Source organism: Orcinus orca, chromosome 16 (genome assembly GCF_937001465.1).
Source record: "Orcinus orca chromosome 16, mOrcOrc1.1, whole genome shotgun sequence".
Classification (NCBI taxonomy): Eukaryota; Metazoa; Chordata; class Mammalia; order Artiodactyla; family Delphinidae; genus Orcinus; species Orcinus orca.
The window spans coordinates 65,930,940-65,955,740 of NC_064574.1; the positions used below are offsets into that span (position 1 = coordinate 65,930,940).

General features: G+C 43.0%; 1 protein-coding gene across 1 annotated transcript in view; it reads right to left on the bottom strand.

Annotated features, from left to right (window-relative positions):
- Positions 1-24,801, bottom strand: part of DNAH3 (dynein axonemal heavy chain 3) — a 191,511-nt gene that overhangs the window by 4,717 nt on the left and 161,993 nt on the right. The window contains exons 52-60 of the mRNA XM_033425952.2: positions 21,406-23,547; positions 16,167-16,392; positions 12,975-13,219; positions 11,286-11,402; positions 7,744-7,898; positions 6,713-6,880; positions 4,644-4,786; positions 2,063-2,267; positions 989-1,126 (exon numbers count right to left, since the gene is read on the bottom strand). Coding sequence (XP_033281843.2) covers positions 989-1,126; positions 2,063-2,267; positions 4,644-4,786; positions 6,713-6,880; positions 7,744-7,898; positions 11,286-11,402; positions 12,975-13,219; positions 16,167-16,392; positions 21,406-23,547 — 3,539 coding nt within the window. The remainder of the gene's footprint in view (positions 1-988; positions 1,127-2,062; positions 2,268-4,643; positions 4,787-6,712; positions 6,881-7,743; positions 7,899-11,285; positions 11,403-12,974; positions 13,220-16,166; positions 16,393-21,405; positions 23,548-24,801) is intronic.

Sequence of the window (24,801 nt, forward strand, 5' to 3'; positions counted from 1 at the left end):
CACCAGCTTTAACAGGTTCTGGTGAGTTAGTATGAGCCAGCTCCAGCATACAACTGTTTAGATTCAGAGGTGATAAATTTCTTCTGGTAAATGCAGAAAATGGTCTAGGTGTAGGAGAATAGCAGGGTGGAGGGGACTATGGTGAAGCAGAGAGCACGAGCTCCATTTAAAATCATTCAAATTCTAATCTTTTTGTTATTGTTAATGGAATGTTTTTTCCCATTTCTATTTCTAAGTATTTATTGCTAGAATAGGAAAAGGATTTTTGTATATTTAACCAGTATCCAGTCATCTTACAAATTCTATTAATTCTGATAGGTGTGTTTTTAGGATTTCTAGGTATACAATAATTTCAACATCAAAAAAAGATAGTTTTATCTTTTTTCCAGGGTTTATTCCCGTTACTTTGCTTTCTTATTTCATTAATTTTGGCTTAGCGTTGTCTTCAAAGGCCAATCAAGGTAAGTTCATTTATAAACTAAATAAAGACCTAGGGCAATCAGTTTGTGACCTCCGGACTAGATCATTTCAAAGGATCTTTCTATAGAATTTAAAATTCTACAATGCTCTATAACAGTCCATCTTAGTACTTTCTCTACAAATATGGACTGGGTGATACTTGACTATTGGCCATTCCTTTGACTTTAAGCAAAGCACTACACAAGACCATTAACATCCTTCCAAATGAAGAGTCCATCATGTTGAATAAACAATGTGGAAGGTGCTTTCATTTTTCTTGGTACAACTGTGGCAGCATTTTCCTCTGGAAAGATTCCTTTTTATACACACAGAGACAAAGCCTTAGGAATCCTCTGATTCTGTTGGGAATAACTTTTGGAGCTACTTTAAGTCATGCTAAGTACTTCATTTGTACCATCTCGGAAGTATTTGAGCCTTAACAGATCCAAATGTTTGGACTCAAGGAAAGGGACAGCACTGCTTTCTCTGGTTGGCCCTTTGAGTTGATCTAACCCAAGACGCCTCTTACCTCAAACTCAAATCCGATGTGGTCAATGGGGATGGCGTATTTCCGAGCGTAATTCTGAGAGACGCCTGTCAAAAAAGACTGTGTAAAGTAGAATCCAGAGATCCAAAAGACCACAGGCGGCCCGTTGTCAATCCATTCCTGGAGAGCCACAGAAATAAAAATGCAAAGTCAACAACACAACAAAGATTGTTCAAAGGCAGGTGATACAAGTCCCATAAAGAAATAGGCTTTTTCTCATCTTTCTTGAAACAGGCAGCCCTCTCAGTTTAGCTTATATTTTCCCCCTTTGAAACAAAAGTACAATGAAATATATCTCTACTTTAAGAAAAGCGCGGGTGGGCTTCCCTGGTGGTGCAGTGGTTGAGAGTCCGCCTGCCGATGCAGGGGACACGGGTTCGTGCCCCGGTCTGGGAAGATCCCACATGCCGCGGAGCGGCTGGGCCCGTGAGCCATGGCCACTGAGCCTGCGCGTCCGGAGCCTGTGCTCCGCAACGGGAGAGGCCATGACAGTGAGAGGCCCACGTACTGAAAAAAAAAAAAAAAAAGAAAAGAAAAGCGCGGGTGCAGGCGGGTGTCAGGGATACGGTAGAGCATGGTAGGGACTGTAGCAGTGGAGAGTGTGTGCCTTGTCTAAGCTGAGCCACAGCCACTCATCTCCAGCAATAGTTGCCATGCAGGAATGCAGGTCCATCGTTTCAGGTCTTCCTGTTTTTGCAGGACAAACATCTGTATTTTGATATGTAACAATCCAGTGTTCATATGCTAGCTCAAATTTTTAAATAACCAAGCAGCCAAACCAAATCTATCTACTAGCCCATGAGCTGTGGCCCATGAGACACCAGTTTGTGACATTTATTCTGGTTCCCACTCCTGCCTCTAGAGGCTATAATCTTTTCAAGGACTTTGAAAAGTCTCCCTCCTGCCCTCAACCCTGGTAAGACTGTTTCCAGTAGGTGCTCAGTCCAGGATGCTGTGAGACTACCCTACTCCCTCTGCCTCTAATCCGTCATTTCAGAACGTCCTCGCCACCTGAATGAGAATGCCAGGTGCCCAGTTACCCTGACTCCAAGGTACCTGGAAGAAGGCCAAGCGGGCTAGCAGGTCAGCCACGTAGCCTCCCAGGGGCTTCAGTGATGGGTAGGACTTGGCCATCCACATGGCCGGCACTTTACCCACAAGCATGCTACTGAATACATCCTCCAGCTCTGAGGACATCAAAACCTGCCCTTTAATTGCTCGGCCAAGGTCGATGAGGCTTATGCGAACCACTTTGGTCAATCTGCAAGAACAAAGAAGCAGACTCAGCCTGCTCTCCAGTGACCTCATTCTACCCCAAGTACACTGACTCCAAGTCTCCTTTTACTTTTCCTCCCTTTAAAAAGTCAGATAATATACATTCATGATAGAAGAATTGTAAAGATGAGAAAAAATTAAATCACCCATTATCTCACCACCTAAAGATAACTTTGATGTATACCTTTCTAGATTTTTCTATATGTAAACACAAATTATTTTTTAATGGGATCATACTATATATGTGTTTTTTGTAATTTGTTTTTCTCTCTTAGCATATAAGGAACATCTTTCCAATTCAATAGAGACCAAACTAAAATTGTCCTTTTTAATGACTGCAAGGTGTTCCATTTAATTTAACTGTTCCTCTATCACTGAAACATATTATTTCCAGATTGTTGTCACTGTAAACAACATTACTAGGAACATCCATCTATATTAATCACTGCAGAAATTTATAATGATATTCTTACTAAAAGTAGAATTTCTGGGTCAAAGGATAATGCAGTTTTAAGGCTTCTGATCTATATTGCCAAAGTTGTTCTTTTTATAGACTATGAGGTGCATGCATACCTGAGAAAAGGCAGCTGAAGGGCAGCCTGAGAGATGCCAAGATCACCTGTCTCTCTCTCTGGCCTCTGTTATGAGGCCTCATCAAGTCCAGAGGGAATTCAGCTGAGAGTGCCAAAGACTCTGCTACCAGAGAGAGCTTGTCATGTCCAAAGACTTATGGAATCCCAGCCAAATGGACATGAGAAGGCTCAAACGCAAGAAAGGGATTCCTGGATGTGTAACCACTAAACATTTCTATTAAGAGGAATTTAAGGTTCAAGCGTGTTATTGGTGTATGTGCTTGGCTGAGGAGTCAAGAGCAAAGCTACCCTCTGCGGGATTATACCACAGACCTCTATCATACCTGAAACCTACTGGGAAAAGGTTTCTTTCTATTCTTGAAACTATGAGCTCTGCTAGTTTCAAGATTTTTAGTACTCAAGGAAGGAATATTTGCCCTAGAAGACACAATAACGGTTCCCCTGAATTGGAAGCTGAACTGTCATTTTGGGCTTCTCATACCACTGGGTGAATAGGCAAAAAAAAGGTAGTGGGGAAGTACGTTACAATATTGCCCCAAGTAGTTAACCCTGAGCATCACTGGAATATAAGATTGCTGTTACCCTCTTCTCTTCTATCACAATGGCCAGTGGTAAAGGCTAGTGAAGGCCCCTGTAACCACCAAGAGCTCCAGTGACCTTGGCAGAGAATGAGTGGCAGAGGAGGAAAGCCATTGGCCTGGTGTCTGGATGAACGAGGACTACAACCCATCATCCCAAGGTATCTGACTCAAGTAGTCAGCATCCTTGACTCACACGCCATACTTGGCTTGGTCATCCACACAGCCAAATGCCTACTGACTATAGGGAGTAACCCTAAGACTAAGGGAGTCAACAAATTCTTAGTTGACATTCTTCAAGTCACTGGTCTTTCGGCATCAGGGCTGTCCCTAAAACCGAGCAATGACCAATGAAGCAAAATGGAGAGAGCAGCACTGAAGAGTATTTGGAGCAGCAAGAACCTTGACGTGGAGGCAGAAGTGATGAATTTCCTCATCTGGCCTAGATGGTGTTTGGGAACTCTTTCAGTTTTGACTATCTAGAAATCAGATCAAGGTGATCCCACTGGGCTCTATGCTCTAGTACCTGGAGGAGAAGTGAGGAGGGACTAGAATAGAAGGCCGGAGACCCTTAGCCCCATGGCCATCTTATAATAGCCCTTCCTTACCCCTGTGGTAGCGGCAATGGGATGAACTGTTCCTCACCCCTTTCTAAGTTTACCCTGATTTCACATACTGGCTAAGTGCATGGGCTCTGGAATCAGAGAGCCTGGATTCAAACTCAGTTCTGCCACTGAATGACTGTGTGACCTTGAGCAAGTTACTTAGCCCTTCTGTCTCAGTTTTCTCATTTGTAAAACAGTGGTAGAGGGATTACTAACTGTGTATATTTTTAAAGACTATGGTGTGGTTTGAATGCAAAGGCATGAGTGGTGCTTGGAGCCATTTCTAGCACTAAAGGCTCAATAAAAGTGGCTTTAATGATTACTTTTACTATTAGCCTGTGCTCGGTATTGGTTTTCACCCCAGTTTACAGATGTCATATGAATGAACGAGAGAGAATGAATAGAAGGAACTGATTTAACCCTGGGCCAACACATGCTGGGATGGCCCTATTTACAGCCCTTCCTACAAGGTAGGGCAAACCAACTCTGCACAGCAACCCTTATCAAGTGTCCATTCTAGTTACTGCCCATTAGATTCTACCCCTCACACCAACTCCCAGGATCCAAGTAAGACCATACAGCCCACCTGTTGAATCTGATGAGCTCTTGCCTTAGGACAGTGTTCATAGATTCACCATAGACCACAGGGTACGACTTCACGACCAACTCCAAGTCAAAGTCATTGGGAAGCTTGGAGAGTAGGTCCTGGGCCAGCTCCTCAACCACTTCCTTAAAGTGTAAGCATTAGAGAGGTGAATGAGACACAAGGCCAGCGGGCTGTGGCTTTGTCCAGTTAAACATGAAGCAGTGAGCCTTTGTCTTTTTAAACACAGTCTACAGGACCTTTCTGGGAACTCTCCTACAGAAGCCAATTCTGCCCTGAGGGAAAGGAGGATACCCATCCCACCCACTTCCAACCCCCACCCCTGCCCCCAGCCTTAGGGAGGACATCACCTCTAAGCTGAACAATGAAAGTCCTGAGCAAGGGCCTGAGGGCCAGGTGGGGAATTCGTGCTCAGCCAGCCACGTAGACTCAGGGCAGTGCTGAACCCTGCAGAACTGCTCAAATCTTCAAGGTCACCCCTGGGAGACAATCTCCCAAGGCTCTCATAGCCAGCCCCTTAGGACCAGCTCCAGGTGCAGGTGAGACTTTGCTCTGTCCCAGTGACATGGACACCTGGGAAGGCAGTAGGCCATTCCTCAGCATTAAGAATAGCCCATGGCAGTGAGTTTAGCCAAGTAGGGAGGGGACAGGCCTAGAGGAAGAGTAGGAAGAGGAGGTGTGGGAGAGAAACACAGCTCTGCCGTCCTTTGGCTCGAGGAGGCTGGAATGTACACTTCTTTCCCTCTTCCCACTGTGAGGGGAATTTCCATCCCTAAGCTGAGACACACAAACCAGGCTGCTTTATCTTCACACATATTACCACTTATGGTACTATGAACCAAATTGAGAAACCAAATACAATCATCCCTTGGTATCCACTAGGGATTGGCTGCAAGACCAAACTCCACAGATGGTCAAGTCCCTAATAGAAAATGGTGTAGTATTTGCATAGAACCAACACACATCACCCCTCCCCCCCATACTTTAAATCATTTCTAGATTACTCATAATACCTACTACAATGTAAATGCTATGTAAATAATTGTAAGTACAATGTAAATGCTTTTTAATAATTGCTGAAGTGGGGTGAATGCAAGTTTTGCCTTTTGGAAATTTCTGGAATTTTTTTTTTCTGAATATTTCAATCTTTGGTCGAATTCAAGGATGCAGAACCTGTGGATATGCAAGGCCAACTGTATGCAAAGTCCACAGCTGAGCAGGGTTGAACATGGAGTAGCTCAGAAGCTGGAGAAGGGAAGAGAAGGAAAGGAGAGATCAGGGTGGAGTCAGGAGATGTGGTTCTGGGCCTGGCACTGCCTCTGTGTTTCTGAATGCCCTGAAGTGGGTCACTCCTTGCAGGGTTTGTTTTGCCCTCATCTGTAGACCAAGGAGGGTAGACAGGATCAGTCCTTCACAATGTGTGGAATGATCACAAGAGATACCCAAAATGATTCCAGGTGTTTCCAGGACATAGAGCAAATAACGTTGAGTCACATGATGGGAAAGTCACTCTCCTGTCAAGTTCTGGCCACCTTTTTCCTTTCATTCCCTTCAAGGAGAAGGTCTCAGGTCAGGGCTGACACTGCTCTGGAACACTTGCTGACCCTCCCCTTTTCCCAAGGAGCCAGAAAGACAGCAGCAGCAGCATCTGGAAGAACCTAATAATGTTTAGCCTTTGTTTGCTTTTTGTGGCTGTCACGACATTACGGTAATGGTACTGGGTTTCCACTTATGGTCCTGATGTGCAGTTTTTTAAATAAATGTTTTTAAGCAAAAGAGATTTAGTTTTAAGTATTATGTAAATGGAATACAGATGATATGTGGATATAGCAATGAATCATGAAGGTTATATAGGAATAGCTGACATTTTAGAAACACCGGTGCTCTTCCAGCTCAGTATTTAAAGACCTCAGCAGTAAGACCAGAGCACCCACATTCTCCCTCAGGGGTCTGCCAGGCCTCCACTTTTCTGCCTCCTTGGTCATCAGCCACAATCCTGCATGCCCACTAGATGAAAAATTGCCTGGGAAATTGAATTCAAGCCTGGTTACCTGAGGGGACTTGCCACTCCCTCCTGACTGCCTAGGGAGGGTCAGCAGCACCCCTTGAAACAGCTGGCTGGTTTCCTGGTTGTCTTTGGTGATATCAGCATTCTCGTGCAGGCCAAACACTTCTGGGTGGGTGGTGATAGGGAGGTTCCTGAGATATTCAATATAGGACTGGAAAGGAAATCTTCAGTTGACATAAGTTCAGGTTCCTTGGGGTCCCACAGATCACCCAAGGTTTTGCCAGAGCAGACCCATGCAGGAATCACACTCTTTCGGTAGCACAGGCCATAGACACACACACGCACACACCGCCGGGGCCAAGACATCCCAAGCTTTCCCTCATGCAGGTTTCGGAGGAGTGAGTATGAGTATGAAGGTAGATGGACTGAGTATCTCCCCTCCCACCTCTGCTGGCTTCCTCCCTGCTCCCCCAGCAGTCTTAGCTTTGGAGACAAAAACTGGGTTTGGATTCAGGCAGGACAGGATTTGGATCCTAGCTCCATCTTAAACCAACTGTGTAACCTTGAGCTAGTCACCTGAAAGCCCAGTTTCCTTATCTGTAAGTGGGAAAATAAATGAGGTTATGAAGGAATAAGGCTTCGGCACATTAACAGGTACTCGATGAAAGTAAGCCCTTTTCATTCTTCCTTCAGATTTCTTGTCTTCTTCTTCCTTTTATCATTCTCCCATCCAGTTTTTCTGTCCCTCCCTTTGCCACCTTCTGAACCTTTGATTTCAAGTAGCAATTTCCATCCTGTTCACTACCAAGGCTTCATCTTAAACATCCCTGCCCCTTCTCCCTAGATGGACCCCATATTTTGAAAGATCTTGTCTACCAAATGCCCAGCATTCATTAAACAGTAATAATGTGTATCTTGTAGGCTTTTGGGAAGATTTGAAATAGCTTATGGACCCGAGCCAGGAAGCCCAAGCTATCCCTGGGCCCTCCTTGGATACACTGCAACCCTAGCCACATGGAGACCGCCAAGCCCCTCTGCGGGGACAGAGGGACCTCTCCCTCCCCTGCCCCTCACCTGGTAGGAGCCATGAGAAGGGATGTAGTAAGTGTCTCCAGGAGCAAGACAGTAATGGTCCTGCTCAATTTCCTTACAGTAGAACGTGGACAGAAGGGATAGCAGGAGCCTTCTGTCTTTGTCATCTGTCACTCTGCCTCCATAATTACATTCCCCTGGGGACAACCAACAGAAGAAGGAGTTGAGCCCATAATGAACTTGGTCAATAACCTAAAATAGAGGATTCTTCCAGCCAAGGAGCTCTGCTGAGACACAGGGTTGTTAAAACCATGCTCAGCTTGGGATGAGACCAGGCCTTTTTGGTATTATGGTTGCCACAAAAATAATACATGTTCACCATATTAGAAATTAGAAAATAGTGATAAACTGAAAGAAAAGCAAAACAATCACCAATAATTCCAACAAAGGTAACTGTTAACATTTAGGCATCTTCCAGACATTCGTCTGGACATTTGTGTGTATGTGTACATAAATGTGAAAGGCATTATAGAAATGTGGTTCAGGGCAAGAACTCTGGCATGAGACAGTACTGAGCTCCAATTACAGCCAGTTTCTGGGCTCCAACTCTTGCCACTTACTAGCAGTTTCTCATCTGTCTAGAAGTAGAGATAACTGCATACCTACCTTACGTCGTTGTGGTTAACAACGCTTATAAAGCATTTAGTACAATGCTTAGCGTATAGAAAGCATTCAACTACAGCTTTTACAAATACGTATAGTTTAGAAAATTAAGATTATCCTATATATACTTCTTTGGGATATGACTCTCCTACCCCCATCCCCATCATCAACGTCATTCTCTGAGACTCAGGTTTCTACACGCAGATTTCTACAAAAAGAATTAGGCAATTTTTTGAGGGGCCATCAAATCCATCTCACCAACCCAGGATGCACTTTCTAGCTGGATCAGATCCCACAGTATGTGGGTACCACCTGGTATTTGGAAGCTGGGGACAACACACTAGTGTGCAAGGAAAAGACATCTGTGTGTGTGTGTGTGTGTGTGTGTGTGTGTGTGTGTGCGTGTGTGTTTGCATGCAAGGGCTCCCCTGAGGGGTGGGCTCATTTCCAATTCTAATCATTCTAGGAAGGAGCAGGTCTACAGACATGAAACAGGAAGTATGACTCAAGTTGAGGAGGCCTCAGCCTCTCTTGGTATTGGAGGGGTCTAAATGTCTAGGAGGAGCATCCTGGTGGCTCATTAAGGAAGAAGTAAGAGACTAAGGGGAAGCTCATACCTACTGAGTAATGTGAGCCCTGCAAAAACTATTTGACCTTAAGCCAGACCATCTAGGTCTGTCTCTGTTGACCTCTCAGGCCTTTAGCAAAGTTTAGTTGGAACATTATAGTTTGTCCCAGCTGTAAAGAGGTTTATGACAACACTAGAGCTACAATATTAAAGGGAGAGTAGTTCCCCCCTGAAGTCAGCATGGCAGTGCTAGAGAGTACCAAAGAGGGACTACCAGTGAAGGTAAACCTTAGGTACAGAGTCATGATTCAGGGTTCCACCTCCACTCTCTCATCAGCAAATTTTACTTCAGGGGATACCCTTATAGGCTCTGGGTTTTATGTTTATGAAGGAAGGTACATTTCTTTACTTATATGTCTCCTCTTTGTAGCAAGAGCACAAGTTCCTAAAGGGGCCAGGATGTGCCTTATATCTCTTCTAGATTCTCCATTGGCTCTGCCACAGGGTTGGGGGTACCAGATTAAGAATGTATCTGACTTTGGCCCATCTAATTCGATAACCACTCTCCAAATAAGACCTGTCTCTTTGGTTAGTCTGTCCCTTGCGGTCAGTACAGAGCTCTAATAATCATCTCTATGTGATCTTCTTTCCTTCCAGGTACATAGGAAGGTTATAACTCCCAGGGCCTCTGGCAGTGAGGTGGGGCCAGGTGACAAGTTCTTGCACATTTAACTCCTGGCATCAGCTCGTCAGTGCTACCCTGTGGCAGTGACCACACAAGTGTATGTTGAGATGGTGGCATCAAAATTTGGTGGAGCCTTTGCCAACTGCGCCCCTGATAGATAATTACAACGAGCAGACACCCTTGCCAATTCACACTGGACATGCAGAATGGGCAAGAAATGTCTCACACCCTTGAGATTTGGGGACTGCTTGTTATCTCAGACTAACTAGTCTATCCTGACTGGTGCAGTTGGAAAGTGACTATCCTCAAGCCAGCTGGCACAGTTGGAGCAGGTTGGTTTATGAGCTGCAGGCAGTCCAATACTAAGACCTCATCCCAGGGCAATTACGCACTCATTCTGTGATCTGAAGGGGAGCCCTGGTATGTGCTTCTGTGTGGTCTGGAATAATGGGAATATGGGTCATTTCTTTGGAAAAGTTCTCTCACCCAACTAAAATCCACTGAACTTATGCTGTGCGTCCCCTGGGGTTTTGGTTTAGGAGACACTGTGCTGAGTTAAGGTCTTGGTCACCTTTTACAAATGAATTTAATCACTCTAAAGCAGGATTTCTCAGTCTTGGCACGACTAACACGTTGGACTGGGTAGCCCTGTGTTGTAGGGGGCTGTCCTGTGCGTTGCAGGATGTTTAGCAGCACCCTTGGCCTCTACCCAGTAGCACATCCATTTAGCTGTGACAACAAAAAGTGTCTCCTCAGTTTGCCAGATGTCCCCTAGGAGACAAAATCATCCTTGGTTGAGAACCACTGCTCTAAGGCCTCGGTCTTGTCAGTTGTAAAACAGGGTCACTAAAGTGAAGCTCATAAGATTGCTGTGAAGACTGGATGATGTAGGTAAAGTGCCTGCCGTATGATTGGGGAAAGGATCCAGAGTTGAGGGAGGAGCTTGTGTGTGACCTGGAAGATGCCCAGGTTTTTCTATTGAGCTGCATTTTGACTTTTGGCCATGGTAATCCACTCATTTAGCTCATCTATAGTTTATCTCCTATCTCTGGGATTACATGGTGTGCTTCTTGAGGGCAGTGACCAAGTCTTATATATTTACATTCTTCCATATTATGTACTAGTATATATTGGACGACTGATAAAAGATTGCTGATGAATTGCTTTAATACAAAACAGCAAGTATCATTTTCACCTCAGGGCACCTCTGCTGGGAGTGCTCTCCTTCCTTTTTCCCACCGCCTGCCCCCGCTTTCTTCTTCCACTTGTAAAACTCCTACTGATCCTTCAAAACCATCTTTCACCCCTTCAGGAGGTTTTCCCTAATCATCCCCACCCCATGTCTGAAGTTTAATCATTGTGCTATCTTATAGATGTTTCTCTTACTGAACTTATCACTGTACTGTTATTTATTTTGTTATATTTCCCTCCCTTTGTAGACTGTGCACCCCTTAAAGGGAGGGATTGATCTTGATTTTTCTGTGTGTGTTTTTTGTTTTTGTTGGTTTGTTTTACAATATACAGCATGGTGACCAGCATCATTAAGAGCTCCATGTCTGTTGAAAGCATGAGTGAGTAAGTAAACAAATGGAGATGGAAGCAGAGGAGCAGGAAGGTGGAGCATAATCGTGGAGGTTTATGGTTGCCAAAGCCTCCTTCCGTAAATACCTGTCAGGTAGGTCAGAGCATCCAACGGCACCTCCTTGTAGTCATTCAGAAACATCTGGATCTGCTGCATACTAATCCTCAGGTCGGATTCGTTGAATTCATAAGGAATATTCCAACCTGCGTGAGGCAGAGATAAATTAGATGCTTCAGGGATGAGAGCTCTTAATTTCCACTCAGAGATTGAGCTGGTGGAATTAAGCATCATTATGGATCAAGAGCCTCTTTCAGCCCTGTGACTATCAAGCACCATGCCAACTATTAGCTTTGACCTTTACTGCCAACGTGGGAGACATCCTGCCTGAGAAAACATCCATTCTAAAGTCAGTTTCCTTATGGATCTCCCCCATTTGATAAGGAAGATGTTAACATCCTGGGATTTGTGGAATGAGAGTTATTCACCCTGGCTGGAATACTGTGGTAATGCACCGAACGCCAAAAATAACACCCAAGCACAGCTAGAGAGCACTGTCTGTGACTGGGCAATAGAACTAAGGTAGCTTTGAGAATGCCCCTCCTCCCACTCATGGGAGAACTAGATGGCAGGCCTTGAAGAAACTATTGCTTGTATTTTCAAGTGTTATAATGGTAAATGCCCAGTGGGGCTGCACAAGTGACATAAATGTATGAACCAGGCTGGATGTAAGACAGTAGGGTATGATAGGACCTGTGCTCAATGGAGACGTTTAATTTCCTCCTAAACATTCACATTCAAATTAAAAATGTAATAAAATAACAAAAACTTCGGTTCTGGAAGAGAGAACACAACTGGGCAGTTGACTATAAGCCTAACTGCTGTATGGATGTTTGGAGGTCTGGCACGGGTGGGAGAATGATGGTGGGAGAATGTGGTGTGTGAGATGCAGATGTAGAGGGAGTGTCCCCTTTGGCTGTCTCATCTCTGAAACCCTCAGTTGAAGGGTCAGGTGGTCTGTGGAGCTAACTGGGGCAGGTAGAAGGAAAGAGGATGTTCTGAGAGAATCACCAAAAGGACAATTTGCCTCCTTTTGTAACCCGAAAGAATGGCTAAGAATACCTTCAGGTGGGTCATTTCAAGAAAAGAATTAGACTCAGCCCATGGGTGAGAGAAAAATAATCCAACCTTAAAACCATGGTGATATGGGATCTGCATTTAGCAGATGATCTGCTCTAACAAGAATATTGAGTCACTTAAGTTAGGCCGTGGATAAGTTACATTAATAAAGAAATTTATGTTTATTTTTTCAAGGAGAAGCACAAACAGATGTCCCAGCTGTATTTCTTTCATTGTTATGCACAGGTAAAGAGAGCAACCTAAAGTATTATAAATCACCTGGTGACGATTCCCTGGAGAGTGGCCATGATACCCAAGCTAGGCAAATACACCAAAGGGAAGGGCCTCCCCTCTTCTCATTATCATATTACTTCCGTAATTAGGGGACCTCTGATTCTGGAGCATCACCTCTTTCCCTGACATTGATATTGACCTGGTTATAGGACTGCCAGACTTGTTAAATAAAAATACAGAGACGCTCAGTGATATTTAATTTCAGATAAACGACGAATCATATTTAGTATAAATATGTCCCCAATATCGCATGGAACATACTTAGACCCTATTTTACTGGCAACCCTGGGTACAAACTCGAACGCACCCCTGTATCTGCCTGTGATCTTTCCCCCAGGCAATCCAGGTATGCTGCCACCTCTCACCTAGGGCTCCGAAATTTCTCCTCTCTTGAACGACGGCGTGGAAGAAGCAAAGGCCGAACAACAGCTTCTGCCACATCACTGCTTTTGTACAACTTTGGAAGAACACGGGGTCTGAGATGGGGTCACTGAGGTAAGAGCGCAAAAGGTTGGCCCGGAGCCCTTTGGGGGGCTCATTGGTCATCTTAATCCCATTCTGGAGGAGGCTGACTGGAAACTTCTCTGATGGATAGCTGGTTAACCAGAGTCTGGAAGAACAACAGACCCGACTATTTACGGCAACGCAATACATTATATTGAAAAACAGTAACAGAAAATAATAACTACCATTTATTAAGCATCACTAGATGCTGAACCCCAAGCTAAGAATTTAATTTATATCCCTTCATTTACTTTAATCCTCACAGCCACCTTATGATTTATTATCCCCTTTACCAGTGAGGAAACAGAGGCATGGAGAAGTCAAGTGGGGTTTTCAAGGACACACCACTTAGAAGCAGCAGAACCAAGATGAACTCAGGGCTCCCTGACTCCAAAGGCCCTGTGTCCTAATCACTACACCATGTTCCTGCCCTGCTGGACTTTCTGAGCGTCTATTATGGTCAAATACTACACCCAGCACTCCAGGAGTGGCCGAAATGAGAAAAGAATTGTTTCTTGCTTCTAGATACTCACAGCCTTGCTGCTAGGAGGGGAAATGGGAGCTGGGGAGGGGAGAAAAGACAAGCAAACAGAATGCCAAGGAGTTATAAAATCAAGACCACAGGGAGGGAGGGAAATAATGGGCCATGGGGGTCCATGGGAAGAAGAGATTTCCACGGGGTGGAGAGAGCAGAAGTCTGCAAACTACTGCCAGGGAGCCAAATCTAGCCTTAGCCTGTTTTTGTAAATAAAATATTATTGGAACATGGCCACACCTCTTCATTTACAAATTATTTATGGATTCTTTCATGCCACAACAGCAGAGCTGAACAGTTGCAACTGACAACATGCCCTGTAAAACCTAAAATATTTACTATCTGGGCCCTTACAGGAAAAGTTTGCTGATCCCTGCCATAGAGGCCAATGGCATTAGAAATGGGTCTTGAGAATATGGAAGATTTCTTTTCTTAAATAATAAAAGTATATCTATGCCCATAAGAAATGGGAACATAGGTAAAAGTATTTAGAAAGGAAAAAAATACATGATTTTACCATCTACAGGTTAACATTTTGGCATATTGTCTTCCAGGCTTTTATTCATTTGTTTTTCTTACTCAAGCTCAGGTTACATACACACTGTGGCATCCTGTTTTGTTTCATTTTTGTGGGTTTGTTTTTCTTTTTTGCTAGACATTAGAGAGGTTTCCAACAGGAGGATTTGGGGATGGAAGGTCATTAAAGACACAGGACACAGGCTGAGCAACTGCACGGAGGAGGAAAAGTTGGGGATGTGGTAAGGCCTACAGTGGGCAGCCTGCTGTGGTCCAGGCACAGGTCTCAGAGGGGAGGGAAGAGGCCATAACCTGGGGGCCTGTGGCCTGACTTCAGTCTGCAGATGGGTGATGTTGAACTCTCAGCATGCAAACAAACACAATGCTGTAACATATTTTTGAAGTAGTTGCCAACTTTTAAAAATCTAGGGCTTTCTTTTAAAAGTTCTAGATTCCCGTCTTTCCTTTAAAATAGTCATAAAATCTGGATACAAGAGGCCTGTATTCCTGCTTGGCAACAGCTGGTAGTAGGCGGTAACTGCTCTTCTCTACAGGGCATGTGCCTCTAGTTCACCACAGTCCCCACCACTCTCTACCGGTATTCAACACTGAGGCTGCCCATCCATGGTGATAGCTATTGTACTGTGGAAAGTGGAATATTTCTTGTGCCCAGTCCTCTTCACTCATTTATGTTACATTCCTCATTGTATAGGCACTTGAGTTTGTGACTTGGGTTAAGATCATATTACAGAAGACCTTAAATGTCAACATGAATAATTTTTCTTCATTGAGTATGTCCCTGATGGTCAATGAGTCAACTCAGCATCCAAAACAAAATAGAATTCTTGAAATTAATGGATTTCCTCTTAAACTCTTACATGAATCTCATATGAGTCTTACATGAACACAATCAACTACGGCCTAATCTGGCTTTGTAAATAAACACCAAACGCTTTTCTATTTTCAGGCAGACATGACTAAAATAAAAATAACCAGCAAAGTTTGTTGCCTAGAGCAGGAGTTGGCAAACTTTTCCTATGAAGGATCAAAGAGTAAATGTTTTAGACTTTGCATGCCATATGGTCTCTGTCACAACTACTTGAAGCATAAAAGCAGTCGTAGACAGTATATGAGTGAGCATGGCTGTATTTCAATAAAACTTTACTTATAGACACTGAAATTTGAATTTCATATAATTTTCACATGTCATGAAATAGTATACTTCTTTCAATTTTTTTCAACCATAAAAAATGTAAAAGCTATTCTCAGATTGCAAGCTGTACAAACACAGGCAGCAGACTGGATTTGGCCATAGTTTGCTGACCCCTGGCCCAGAATGAAAGAATCACTGAACATTTGAGTTAAAAGGGGCTTTGAAGTCTGTTTCATCTCATCATCCTCTAAATGCAAATACTTAGGCCCAGTCTTGCTGGGCTTTAAAGTTCACAGAAAATAAATAGCTGTTTCCAGTATTGATTAAAATTCCGTGGATCTAAACAAGTATAGGATAGATCAAGTGCCTAGACTACGGGTGGATTTTTTTTTGTTTTTAGGCAAATAAGTTTTAAAACTCCGATTTGCTGGCATTTAATCTACCTTCCCAGGCACATCTCCTATCACCTCCCAAAAACAATTGCTCACAGTGTATACCCAGGAATCATAGGATAACTTCTTGGTCTTTCCTTTGCTTTTACAAATGCTGCCCTTTCTGCCTGGAATGTCCTTCCTGGAAAACTCCTATTCATCTTTCGGTACTCCAGGTCTTCCCCAAATTTTCCTTCCCTTTTCCATTCTTATTCAAACAAGTACAGCAGGTATTGCATGGTATCAACATTATTCATCTATGGTCTGCCTTCTACTAGACTGAGAGCTTCTTTAAGGGTAGAACTTGTGTCTACACAATACCCTTGTGTCTTGCTCATCTTTGCATTCCCAGCCATTAGCATGACGTCTGGAACTTGAGGTTGGGGCTGAGGGACTCAGAGGTGGGGCAGCATCTCACCTGAATCCCATATTGGTGCTCTCAGGAACAATCACCTCCTCACAGATCTTCTCCAGCGCAGGCATCCAGCTCGTGGCCAGATGACAGTTCTGTAAGACCACCCAGGTCCCATCTTTGATGGCAGTGTTAATCATTTTGGCAGCAATAGGGCCTTGGCCTTGGCCAAGGGAGATGGTCTGTGTTTTGGCACCTCCCATGCCAAGATCATCAGCAAATTTCAGCAGGCCTGAGATCAGGAAGAAAAAAGGCTTTTGAAAGAGAACAGGCTATTTAAGACTGTATTAATAATAACAACACAGAAGAAGGGGTTACATTAAAATTCTGGACTCAGAAAGAAAGCCACTGGCTTTTGTTAATTATGAAATTAGCATCTTTCTGAGGAAGCTTTAGACTTCTGGTAAGATGGTGAACGAAGATACTACTGATTCCTCTTTTGCTCTAAATAGATAGACATTCTTCATAAAAAAAAAAAAAAAGACACAAACTGAAAAAAAAAAATAAGAGTTTGAAAGGAAGAGAAATTCCCAGGTGCCAAAAATGAAGAGGGAACTCCAAACTAGAAAGGTTAGCACATAACCAAAGAATTAGGAACTGGGGTTTTCTTTTTAAAATTTTTATTGGAGCATAGTTGATTTACAATGTTGTGTTAGATTCAGGTGTACAGCAAACTGAATCAGTTATACATATACATATACCCACTCTTTTTTAGGTTATTTCCCATATAGGTCATTACAGAGTATTGAGTAGAGTTCCCTGTGCTATACAGTAGGTCCTTATTAGTTATCTATTTTATATATAGTAGTGTGTATATGTCAATCCCAATCTCTCAATTTATCCCTCCCCCGCTTACCCTCTGGTAACCGTAAGCCTGTTTTCTACATCTGTGACTCTAATTCTGTTTTGCAAATAAGTTCATTTAGGAACTGGGTTTTTGTAAATTTATTTTACTAGGAAAACAGGTATTTGGACAGTGAAATTTCAAATAGATCTCTTTCCCATCTCTTTTCCTCAGAGGCAGCCGATGTTACACCTTTTTGTGAGTCCTTCCAGAGATATTTCACGCATTTAAGTAAATGTGTATACACTATTATACTTACATGAATTGTAGAACACTATATTGCTTTTTACACTTAGATCTTTTCCACATCAGTACATATATAAAGGCCATATTCTTTTTCATGGTTATATAGTATTTCACCTTTGGAAAATACAATACTTTATTTCACCAGTCTAGTGGTTGGAGTTTGTCCACAGGGAATATAGCTTCGCACTTACAAGGGGTGGGACGCTAGAACTGAGACTTTTTTATAAAGTTAGGATCTTCAAACGACTGCACTCTCATGTAAGAAGTCCAGAAATCTGCGCTGTGTTCTTTCTTTAATGATTTTTAGATGCGTTTCTTTTATGATCTTTTTTAGAGACAATATTAATCTGCTAGGGCTGCCATAATAAACAACCAAAGATTGGGTGGGTTAAACAACAGAAATTTATTTTCTCTCAATTCTGGAGGCTAGAAATCCAAAATCAAGGTGCTGGCAGGGTTGGTTTCCTCTGCGGCTTCTCTCCCTGGCTTGTTTGTGGCCATTTTCTCATGTCATATTTTCACTGTGTCCTCACATGGTCTTCTTCCTGTCAGTGTGTCTGTGTTCTAATCTTCTCTTATAAGGACACCTGTCATATTGGATTAGGACCTACCCTAATGACCTCACAACTAACTCTTGAAGGACCTTATCTCCAAATACAGTCACATTCTGAGGTACTGGGAATTAGGTTTTAACATACAGATTTGGGAGGGACACAGTTCAGCCCATGATACCCCCAGAATACTGGGGGTTAATTCTTTTGATTGTTCTATAGGCTGATTATGCCTTTATAGTGATTATGCCTTATATATTTCCTCATGTAGTTTATAATTTTTTATTGTTGAGTTCACAATCAGCAAGTTTGTGTTATTTTGTGGGAGTCTGATACATCTTGGGTTTTAGGAGTGCCCTAACAGAACAATTTTGCATATGCAGACACTGGTGTCCCCAGCATCTTGCCATTCTGGATCAATTTTATGGGAAATTTCTGGATCAATTTTATGGGAAATTCCTCAGCTTGAGAATCCCATACCATAGGGTACTGTAAATCTATACCCCTGAGTTTTAATTTCTCACTGAAGAATTGTTTACTTTTTCCACGTTGCTTCTTGAGTCAGTAGCCTAAAATTCAGAGTTCTATGGAAAACAAAATTCTGAGTTCTATGGAAAACAAAGATACATGGATTTGGAACAAAACAAAACTTCTAGAAATGGAAAGCACCGTCATTGAAGATAAAAACTCAAAGCACTGATTAAAAAAGCAGGTTAGATACAGCCGAAAAGAGAATTAGTGGAAAGTAAGGTCTGCAATCAATGATGCATTCCGTAGTGATGGGAACCCCAGGTCTCCAAATACCATCACCTGCTAAAGGAATTGGAGTTCCTTGGAGAAACATTTGTTCAAGATAAGCCTGAAATATATATGGTAGTTCTACACAGCGAGGAAGTTATCAAAAACCACTGGGGTATGTGAAAAGGATATTGATACAGAGGTGCTACCACAGGCCAATGACTGAATAATCTGAGCATCAAAAAGAATAATGACAGCAGTGGAGTAAAATACCACTATATTGGAAACATCCAATATGTTAAAACTAATACATTAATAATCGTACCAAAAACCCCCATCTTACTGCTTAAGTAACTTTGGAGGTCACTAGGGCACCAATTCACTATTCTGAAAGCTGGTAAATAAAGAGTATGAACCAAGCATCTTTTCTGCCTGTCCTTTTTGAACTATATTTAGAGTAAACTAAAGAGTTGATAAAGAAAAATCCTTCTTTATAGAAGAGTTCCAGCTAATAAATGTGGGAGGAATGATAGAATTAAAATATCATCATTTTGCAGCCCCTAATGAAATAATGGATCTGGGGAATGATTTTCTAAGGCTGATAAAACCATTAGGTCAGTGGTTCCCATTGGCTGCACACTGAAATTACCTGAAAAGCTTTATAAAACACAGTGCCTGGGTCTCACCTACAAAGATTTTAACTTAATTGGTTGAGGGTGAGGCCTGCACATGGAGATTTTCTTTTTTTTTTCTTCTTTCTTTCAATTTTTAATTGAGATGTCCTCTTTATTTCACCCTCATTCTTGAAAGATAGATTTTACGTTTGCGTACTTTCTTTTAGCACAATGATGGTATTATTCCACAAATTGCACTGTTGCTATTGAAACATTTGCTGTCAGTCTAACTGCTGTTCTTTAGAGGTAATCTTGTTTTTCTCACTGACTGCTTTTGATTTATTTTTTTACTGAAGTATATAGTTAATTTACAATGTTGTGTTAATTTCTGCTGTACAGCAAAGTGACTCAGTTATACACATATATACATTCATTTTTACATTCTTTTCCATTATGTTCTGTCCCAGGATACTGAATATAGTCCCCTGCACTATACAATAGGACCTTATTGTTCATCCATTCTACATATAACAGTTTGCATCTACTAACCCCGAACTCCCAACTCATCCCTCTCCCACCCCCCACCCCCTAGGCAACCACCAGTCTGTTCCCTATGTCTGCAAGTCTGTTTCTGTTTCATAGATAGGTTCATTTGTGCCATATTTTAGATTCCACATATAAGCGGTATCATATGGTATTTGTCTTTCCATGGAGATTTTCTTAAAGCTCCCTAGGTGCTTTCAATGGGCAGCCAAGATTGAGAACCACCATATTAGGTGAAAGGCTGATGGGAAACTTTATACAGGAGGCGGTGGAGGAGTCGCGAGCTGAAGCACACTGACAATGCCTGAACCCACTGATCAATCTTAATGAAAAAAGATGACCAGACAGTATGTGCCTCCTAATACAGCACACTCTGAGGGACACAGTACCTGCAGTTTCCTGGGAAGTTATCCCAGCTGAATCTAATCAAGCCTCTAGCACAGAGGGACAGGAACAAGCTACATACACCGTTGGATTTTACAGGCCTGTCCTCTCCCAACACAGCATCATCATTTTACAGACCATATTCTGACCTTGTCCCCATTTCTCTTCTCTACTTTTCCTGGTTTCCCCTCATTTCTCTTGTATAAGCCTGCCACAGAAAGGACACAGGGGAAGGAGAAAAGATGCTAGAAAGGGGTCATGAATTGAGCTTTGACAACAACAATAATTTGGGTGTAGGAACCTGGAAAGGGTACCAGTTCATTTCAGCGCCTTCCTCTGATTGCCTTTGAGGAGAAGTGCTGGCTTTCTAACCGGGTCAGGATACATGTCAAATTCCTCAGCTTTCACAGAACTGCCAACTATGTCATTTGCATTTCTGGTATTCTTTCTTCATTCAGCAACAGAGAAAACTAAAGCTTTAAGATTCCCCAACAGAATAGAAAACGAATCTATTTCTGTCAACAACTCACACCCTTTTATAATGCACAAACACTTTCTGGAAACATACACAAACTGTTAGTAGTGGTTGTCTCTAAGAGGGTTAGGAGGAAGATGTACCTTTCACTTTATACCAGGGTTTCTCAACCCCAGTACTATTTACATTTTGGGCTGGATAATCTTTTGTTGTGGGGGACTGTCCTGGGCATTGTAGGACAGTTAGCAGCATCCTTTGCTTCTATCTGCTAGATGCCAGTAGCACCCCCTAGTTTTGACAACAAAAATGTTTCCCCAAATGTCCCTTGAGGGGACAAAATGGAGCCATAGTCCTATACTTTTTGCGTTGTTTGATTTTATTTTTTTACTACATGCAGCATTAATTACTCAAAATATTTAAAAATTGAAAGAAAAGAAAGAAGCGTAGCTGAGAGAAGCAACAGTCTGAGAAAATGGTCTAAGACAAAGGTGATAAACTAGCAGTCACTTGGCTCAATCTAGCCCTGGCTTTTTTTAAGAAAAAATCTGAATGAGATATCAGGATTTAAAAATGGGTGATTTCTACCTTTCTGGTTGCTCTTGAAAAAGCAGATGATCTGGTCATCCTGAGATCACATTATCAGACGGCACAATGCACAAGAGCTGAGTAGCAGCTGCCCGCTTTAGGCAGGAGAAGAAGTCTTATATTGCCCCAGCCCTGCCTTAGTCTGTTAACTGCTTGACCCTCAAAGCCATTTGAATTTGAGATTCCTGCTGTAAGGGACAAGCTATTGTCATCCATCCATGCATTCTGGGCTTTTAATATTCCTCACACAACATTCTGCCCTTACCTGCCATTGGGTCTGCACCCGGAGACAACACGAATATCAGTGGTATGCAGCAGCTGGAATCATTGTAGGACCCCTGGAGATCAAACGTAGGGGCTTCAGTGTATACGTTTCCCATGTGTTCAGCAACGAACTTCCGAATGGCTGGAATCATTTTGTCAGGCCGCAGACATCGGAGAATCGCCATCCTCTCCAAACCTGGAAGAAGTTTCCAAGATCCAGGGAACATCTCCTCATGGGGCCAGGCTGAGTCACAGATGAGCTTCCATTCATTAGCATTTTGTTCCAAATGTTCCATGAGGCCTTTCAGTTTTGGCAACGCGGATGCACGAACCACTTCTGCCCACGCCTTCTCAGACAGCCATTCGGAAACTGGGTTGGGGAAGGGGTTGTCCAGGGCAACGCCTCCAGTTAGAAGAAAGTACCAAATTTCCTCGTTAATTTGCTTTTTCTCTTTCATGATGCCTATCGTCAAGAGGAAGGAGAAAAGCAGCTTGTCCTTCTCAAACAGAGAGCGGCAGACATTGTTGTAGATGCTTAGAGTGAAATGTTCAATGATGTACTCAATTCGTAGCTCTAGTTCCTCGCTCCTCCTGCTATGGGCCAGGGAGTGCACGTAGAGGTTTATGAACCATGTCAGGGAGTACTGGTACATGGTTTCAATGTGGACCAGGTCAGAGATACAAAAGAAGATGGTGGCAGAGTGGACAGCCACTGGCTGGTAGCCCATCCGAGTCTCGTCGATCTGCATTTCTGTCACTGAAGCAATTTCCTGTTTCTCAGAGATTTCTTCGGAAAGCAGTTTGGAGGAGGACAAAATTTTGATGGCAGTCTCGTCCTCAAGGATGTTGCCCTCAGAAAGGGAAAGGACCTCCAAGATCTTATCTTCAATTTCCTTTAGCTGCTTCTTGTTCTTGGCACTTTCCACAATCAACTTGTTCTTTTTCTCTTCCAGTTCTGGCTTCTCCTTGGCAGCCACGATGCCAAGGAGTTGATCTTGGAGGCCCAAGGGGGTGATCATAAAGTTGAGGAGACAGACTTTCACGGCGACTTCAGGGAGATAATGTGGGTTCCTCAAACGGGTTGTGATATATAACTTAAAATCCCTGGAATATTCAATGATGTTTTCACCAAGCCTCATGTACTCAACCCCTTGCTGTCTGAATGTGGACTTGAGCAAGATGGGTTCAATAAAGGCATCCAGCTCTTCCCCAACATTTTCTAGTAAGACCGGGGTACCAAACTGCAGAGCGTTTTCCAGCGTCCTCACGTAGTTGGTATCCGAGAACTTGATGACTGACAGCCTATTTGCTTTCTCCATATTCTTGATCCACTTATTGGCCTGCCCCTGAGGGTCAATCATTAAGGCCCAGCGCCTGGAATTGGATACAATGATGCCATTGTCAATGGAGAAGGAGTCAGTGGGCAGCCCAGCAATCTGCCAGGCACGAATTTTTACAAGGTCTCCTAATGTGTTGCTAAGACTAAAGTCACTGGAGCCGGGGATGACCTTGTCCTTACATTGGGCCAACCACCACTTTTGGCACTCAGCCCGATAATCCATGGTAAAGGCCCCCAGGTAAGCCACGGTCCCAGAGGACAACAACACATCCCCTGTCAGGTTAGTATAGCGGACACCCAGCTGCCGGGCAGCTTCTGTCCATCTGTCCTTCTCTCCCCCAAGACCACTGATCAGTTTTTCTGCTCTGATCAACTTTTGGGAACAGATTTCAATGTTTTCCTCCAACGCCTTTTTCTTGGTATTCATCTCTTCAAAGTCATCGTTCAGGGACTGGAGGCGGCCTTCCACCATCTTCAGCTCTGCTCGCTTCTGGTTCAGTTTTTGCATCTGTGTGTCCAGCTTCCCCTCAGCCTCCTTCAGCCGCTCCCGTTTAGGAGCTACCACTTTGGCCACACGATCATACACCTCCATGGCCCTCACCCACTTGCACAGACCCTCACACGCAGATGACACATTTTTAATAACAGCCGGCTGGAAATCCGGGTGATCGATAAACCTTTCCCGGATCCGCTTCATGATCATTGGTGGGATGTTGTCTTTGTCATATGTCTTAAGACTCTCCAAGAATTTCAGATCTCCTAGAATCTTTCTTGATACCCCCCAGTAATCTTCTGTCATTTTACCTGTTTGGGACAAAAAACAGAGATAAGACTATTATTAAGACATTCTGCCTGAAACTTACAGCCCTGCAGTGGCTACTTCTCATATTTGGCAAAGAAGAAAAAAAAAATCCAAGGTCTTACAGAGGATTTTTAGGCAGAAGATATGTTGTATGATACCATAATGATGGATACATGTCATTACATATTTGTGCAAACTTGTAAAATGTATAACACCAAGAATGAATACTAATGTAAACTATGGACTTTGGATATAATGATGTGTCCATGTAGGTTCATCAGTTGTAACAAATATACCACTCTGGTGGGGGATGTTGATAATGAGGGAGGCTAGGCATGTATGGGAATAGGGGGTATATGGGAAATCTCTGTATCTTCAACTCAATTTTGCTATGAACTTACAACTGTTCTGAAAAAATAAAATCTTAATTTAAAAAAAAAGCCCAAGCTTCTTACCATGGTCTGGGTGGCCCACCAACCTTCCCCACCTCATCCTTGCCTTGCTCCCTGGTCTTCAGTCACAAGAACCTTACTTCAATTCCTTGATGATCCCAAGTGCTTCGCTACCATGAGCTCTTAACCTAGGCTGTAAATGGCATCTAGATGGCTCCTGGCCAGACTTCAGGCTCATTTTAAAAGCCACCTCTCTGTGGAGCATTTTCTTTCATCTCAGAGGCTAGAACATCCATTCTCTTTATAGTATTGACGGCAATCTGTGATTTTTTTTTTGGTTTAGTTTTGATTGTCTGTCTCTCCCTCAAAGCTGTAAGCTTCTGGGGAGAACAAGATGGCGGAGTAGTATGACACTGAGCTCACTTCCCTCCATGAACATATCAAAAGTACATCTACACGTGGAGCAGATCTCACTGAAAACCAACCGTAGACTGGCAGAAAGACTCTTCTACAACCAAGGCTATAAACAGAGATCCGCATGGAGTTGGGTAGGAAGGGAGGAGAAGCAATGAGGTTGGGACCTGTGCCCCTAGGAGGAGATACAGAAGAGGAGGGGATATCACAGGCTTGGAGATCCTCCCTGGGAGTGAGGAGTTCAAACACATATTGGGCACGCTTGGGGTCTGGCACCAGGAAGATAAATTCCTTCAGCTGATTTGAAAACCAGTGGAACTTTTTTTTTTTTTTTTTTTTTTTTTTATTTTTATTTATTTTTTTTTTTTCAGTGGAACTTTTAGGACAAACTGAGACACCACTCATAAAGAGTGCACACAAGCTTGCCTACTCCCGGGAACACGATGAAGA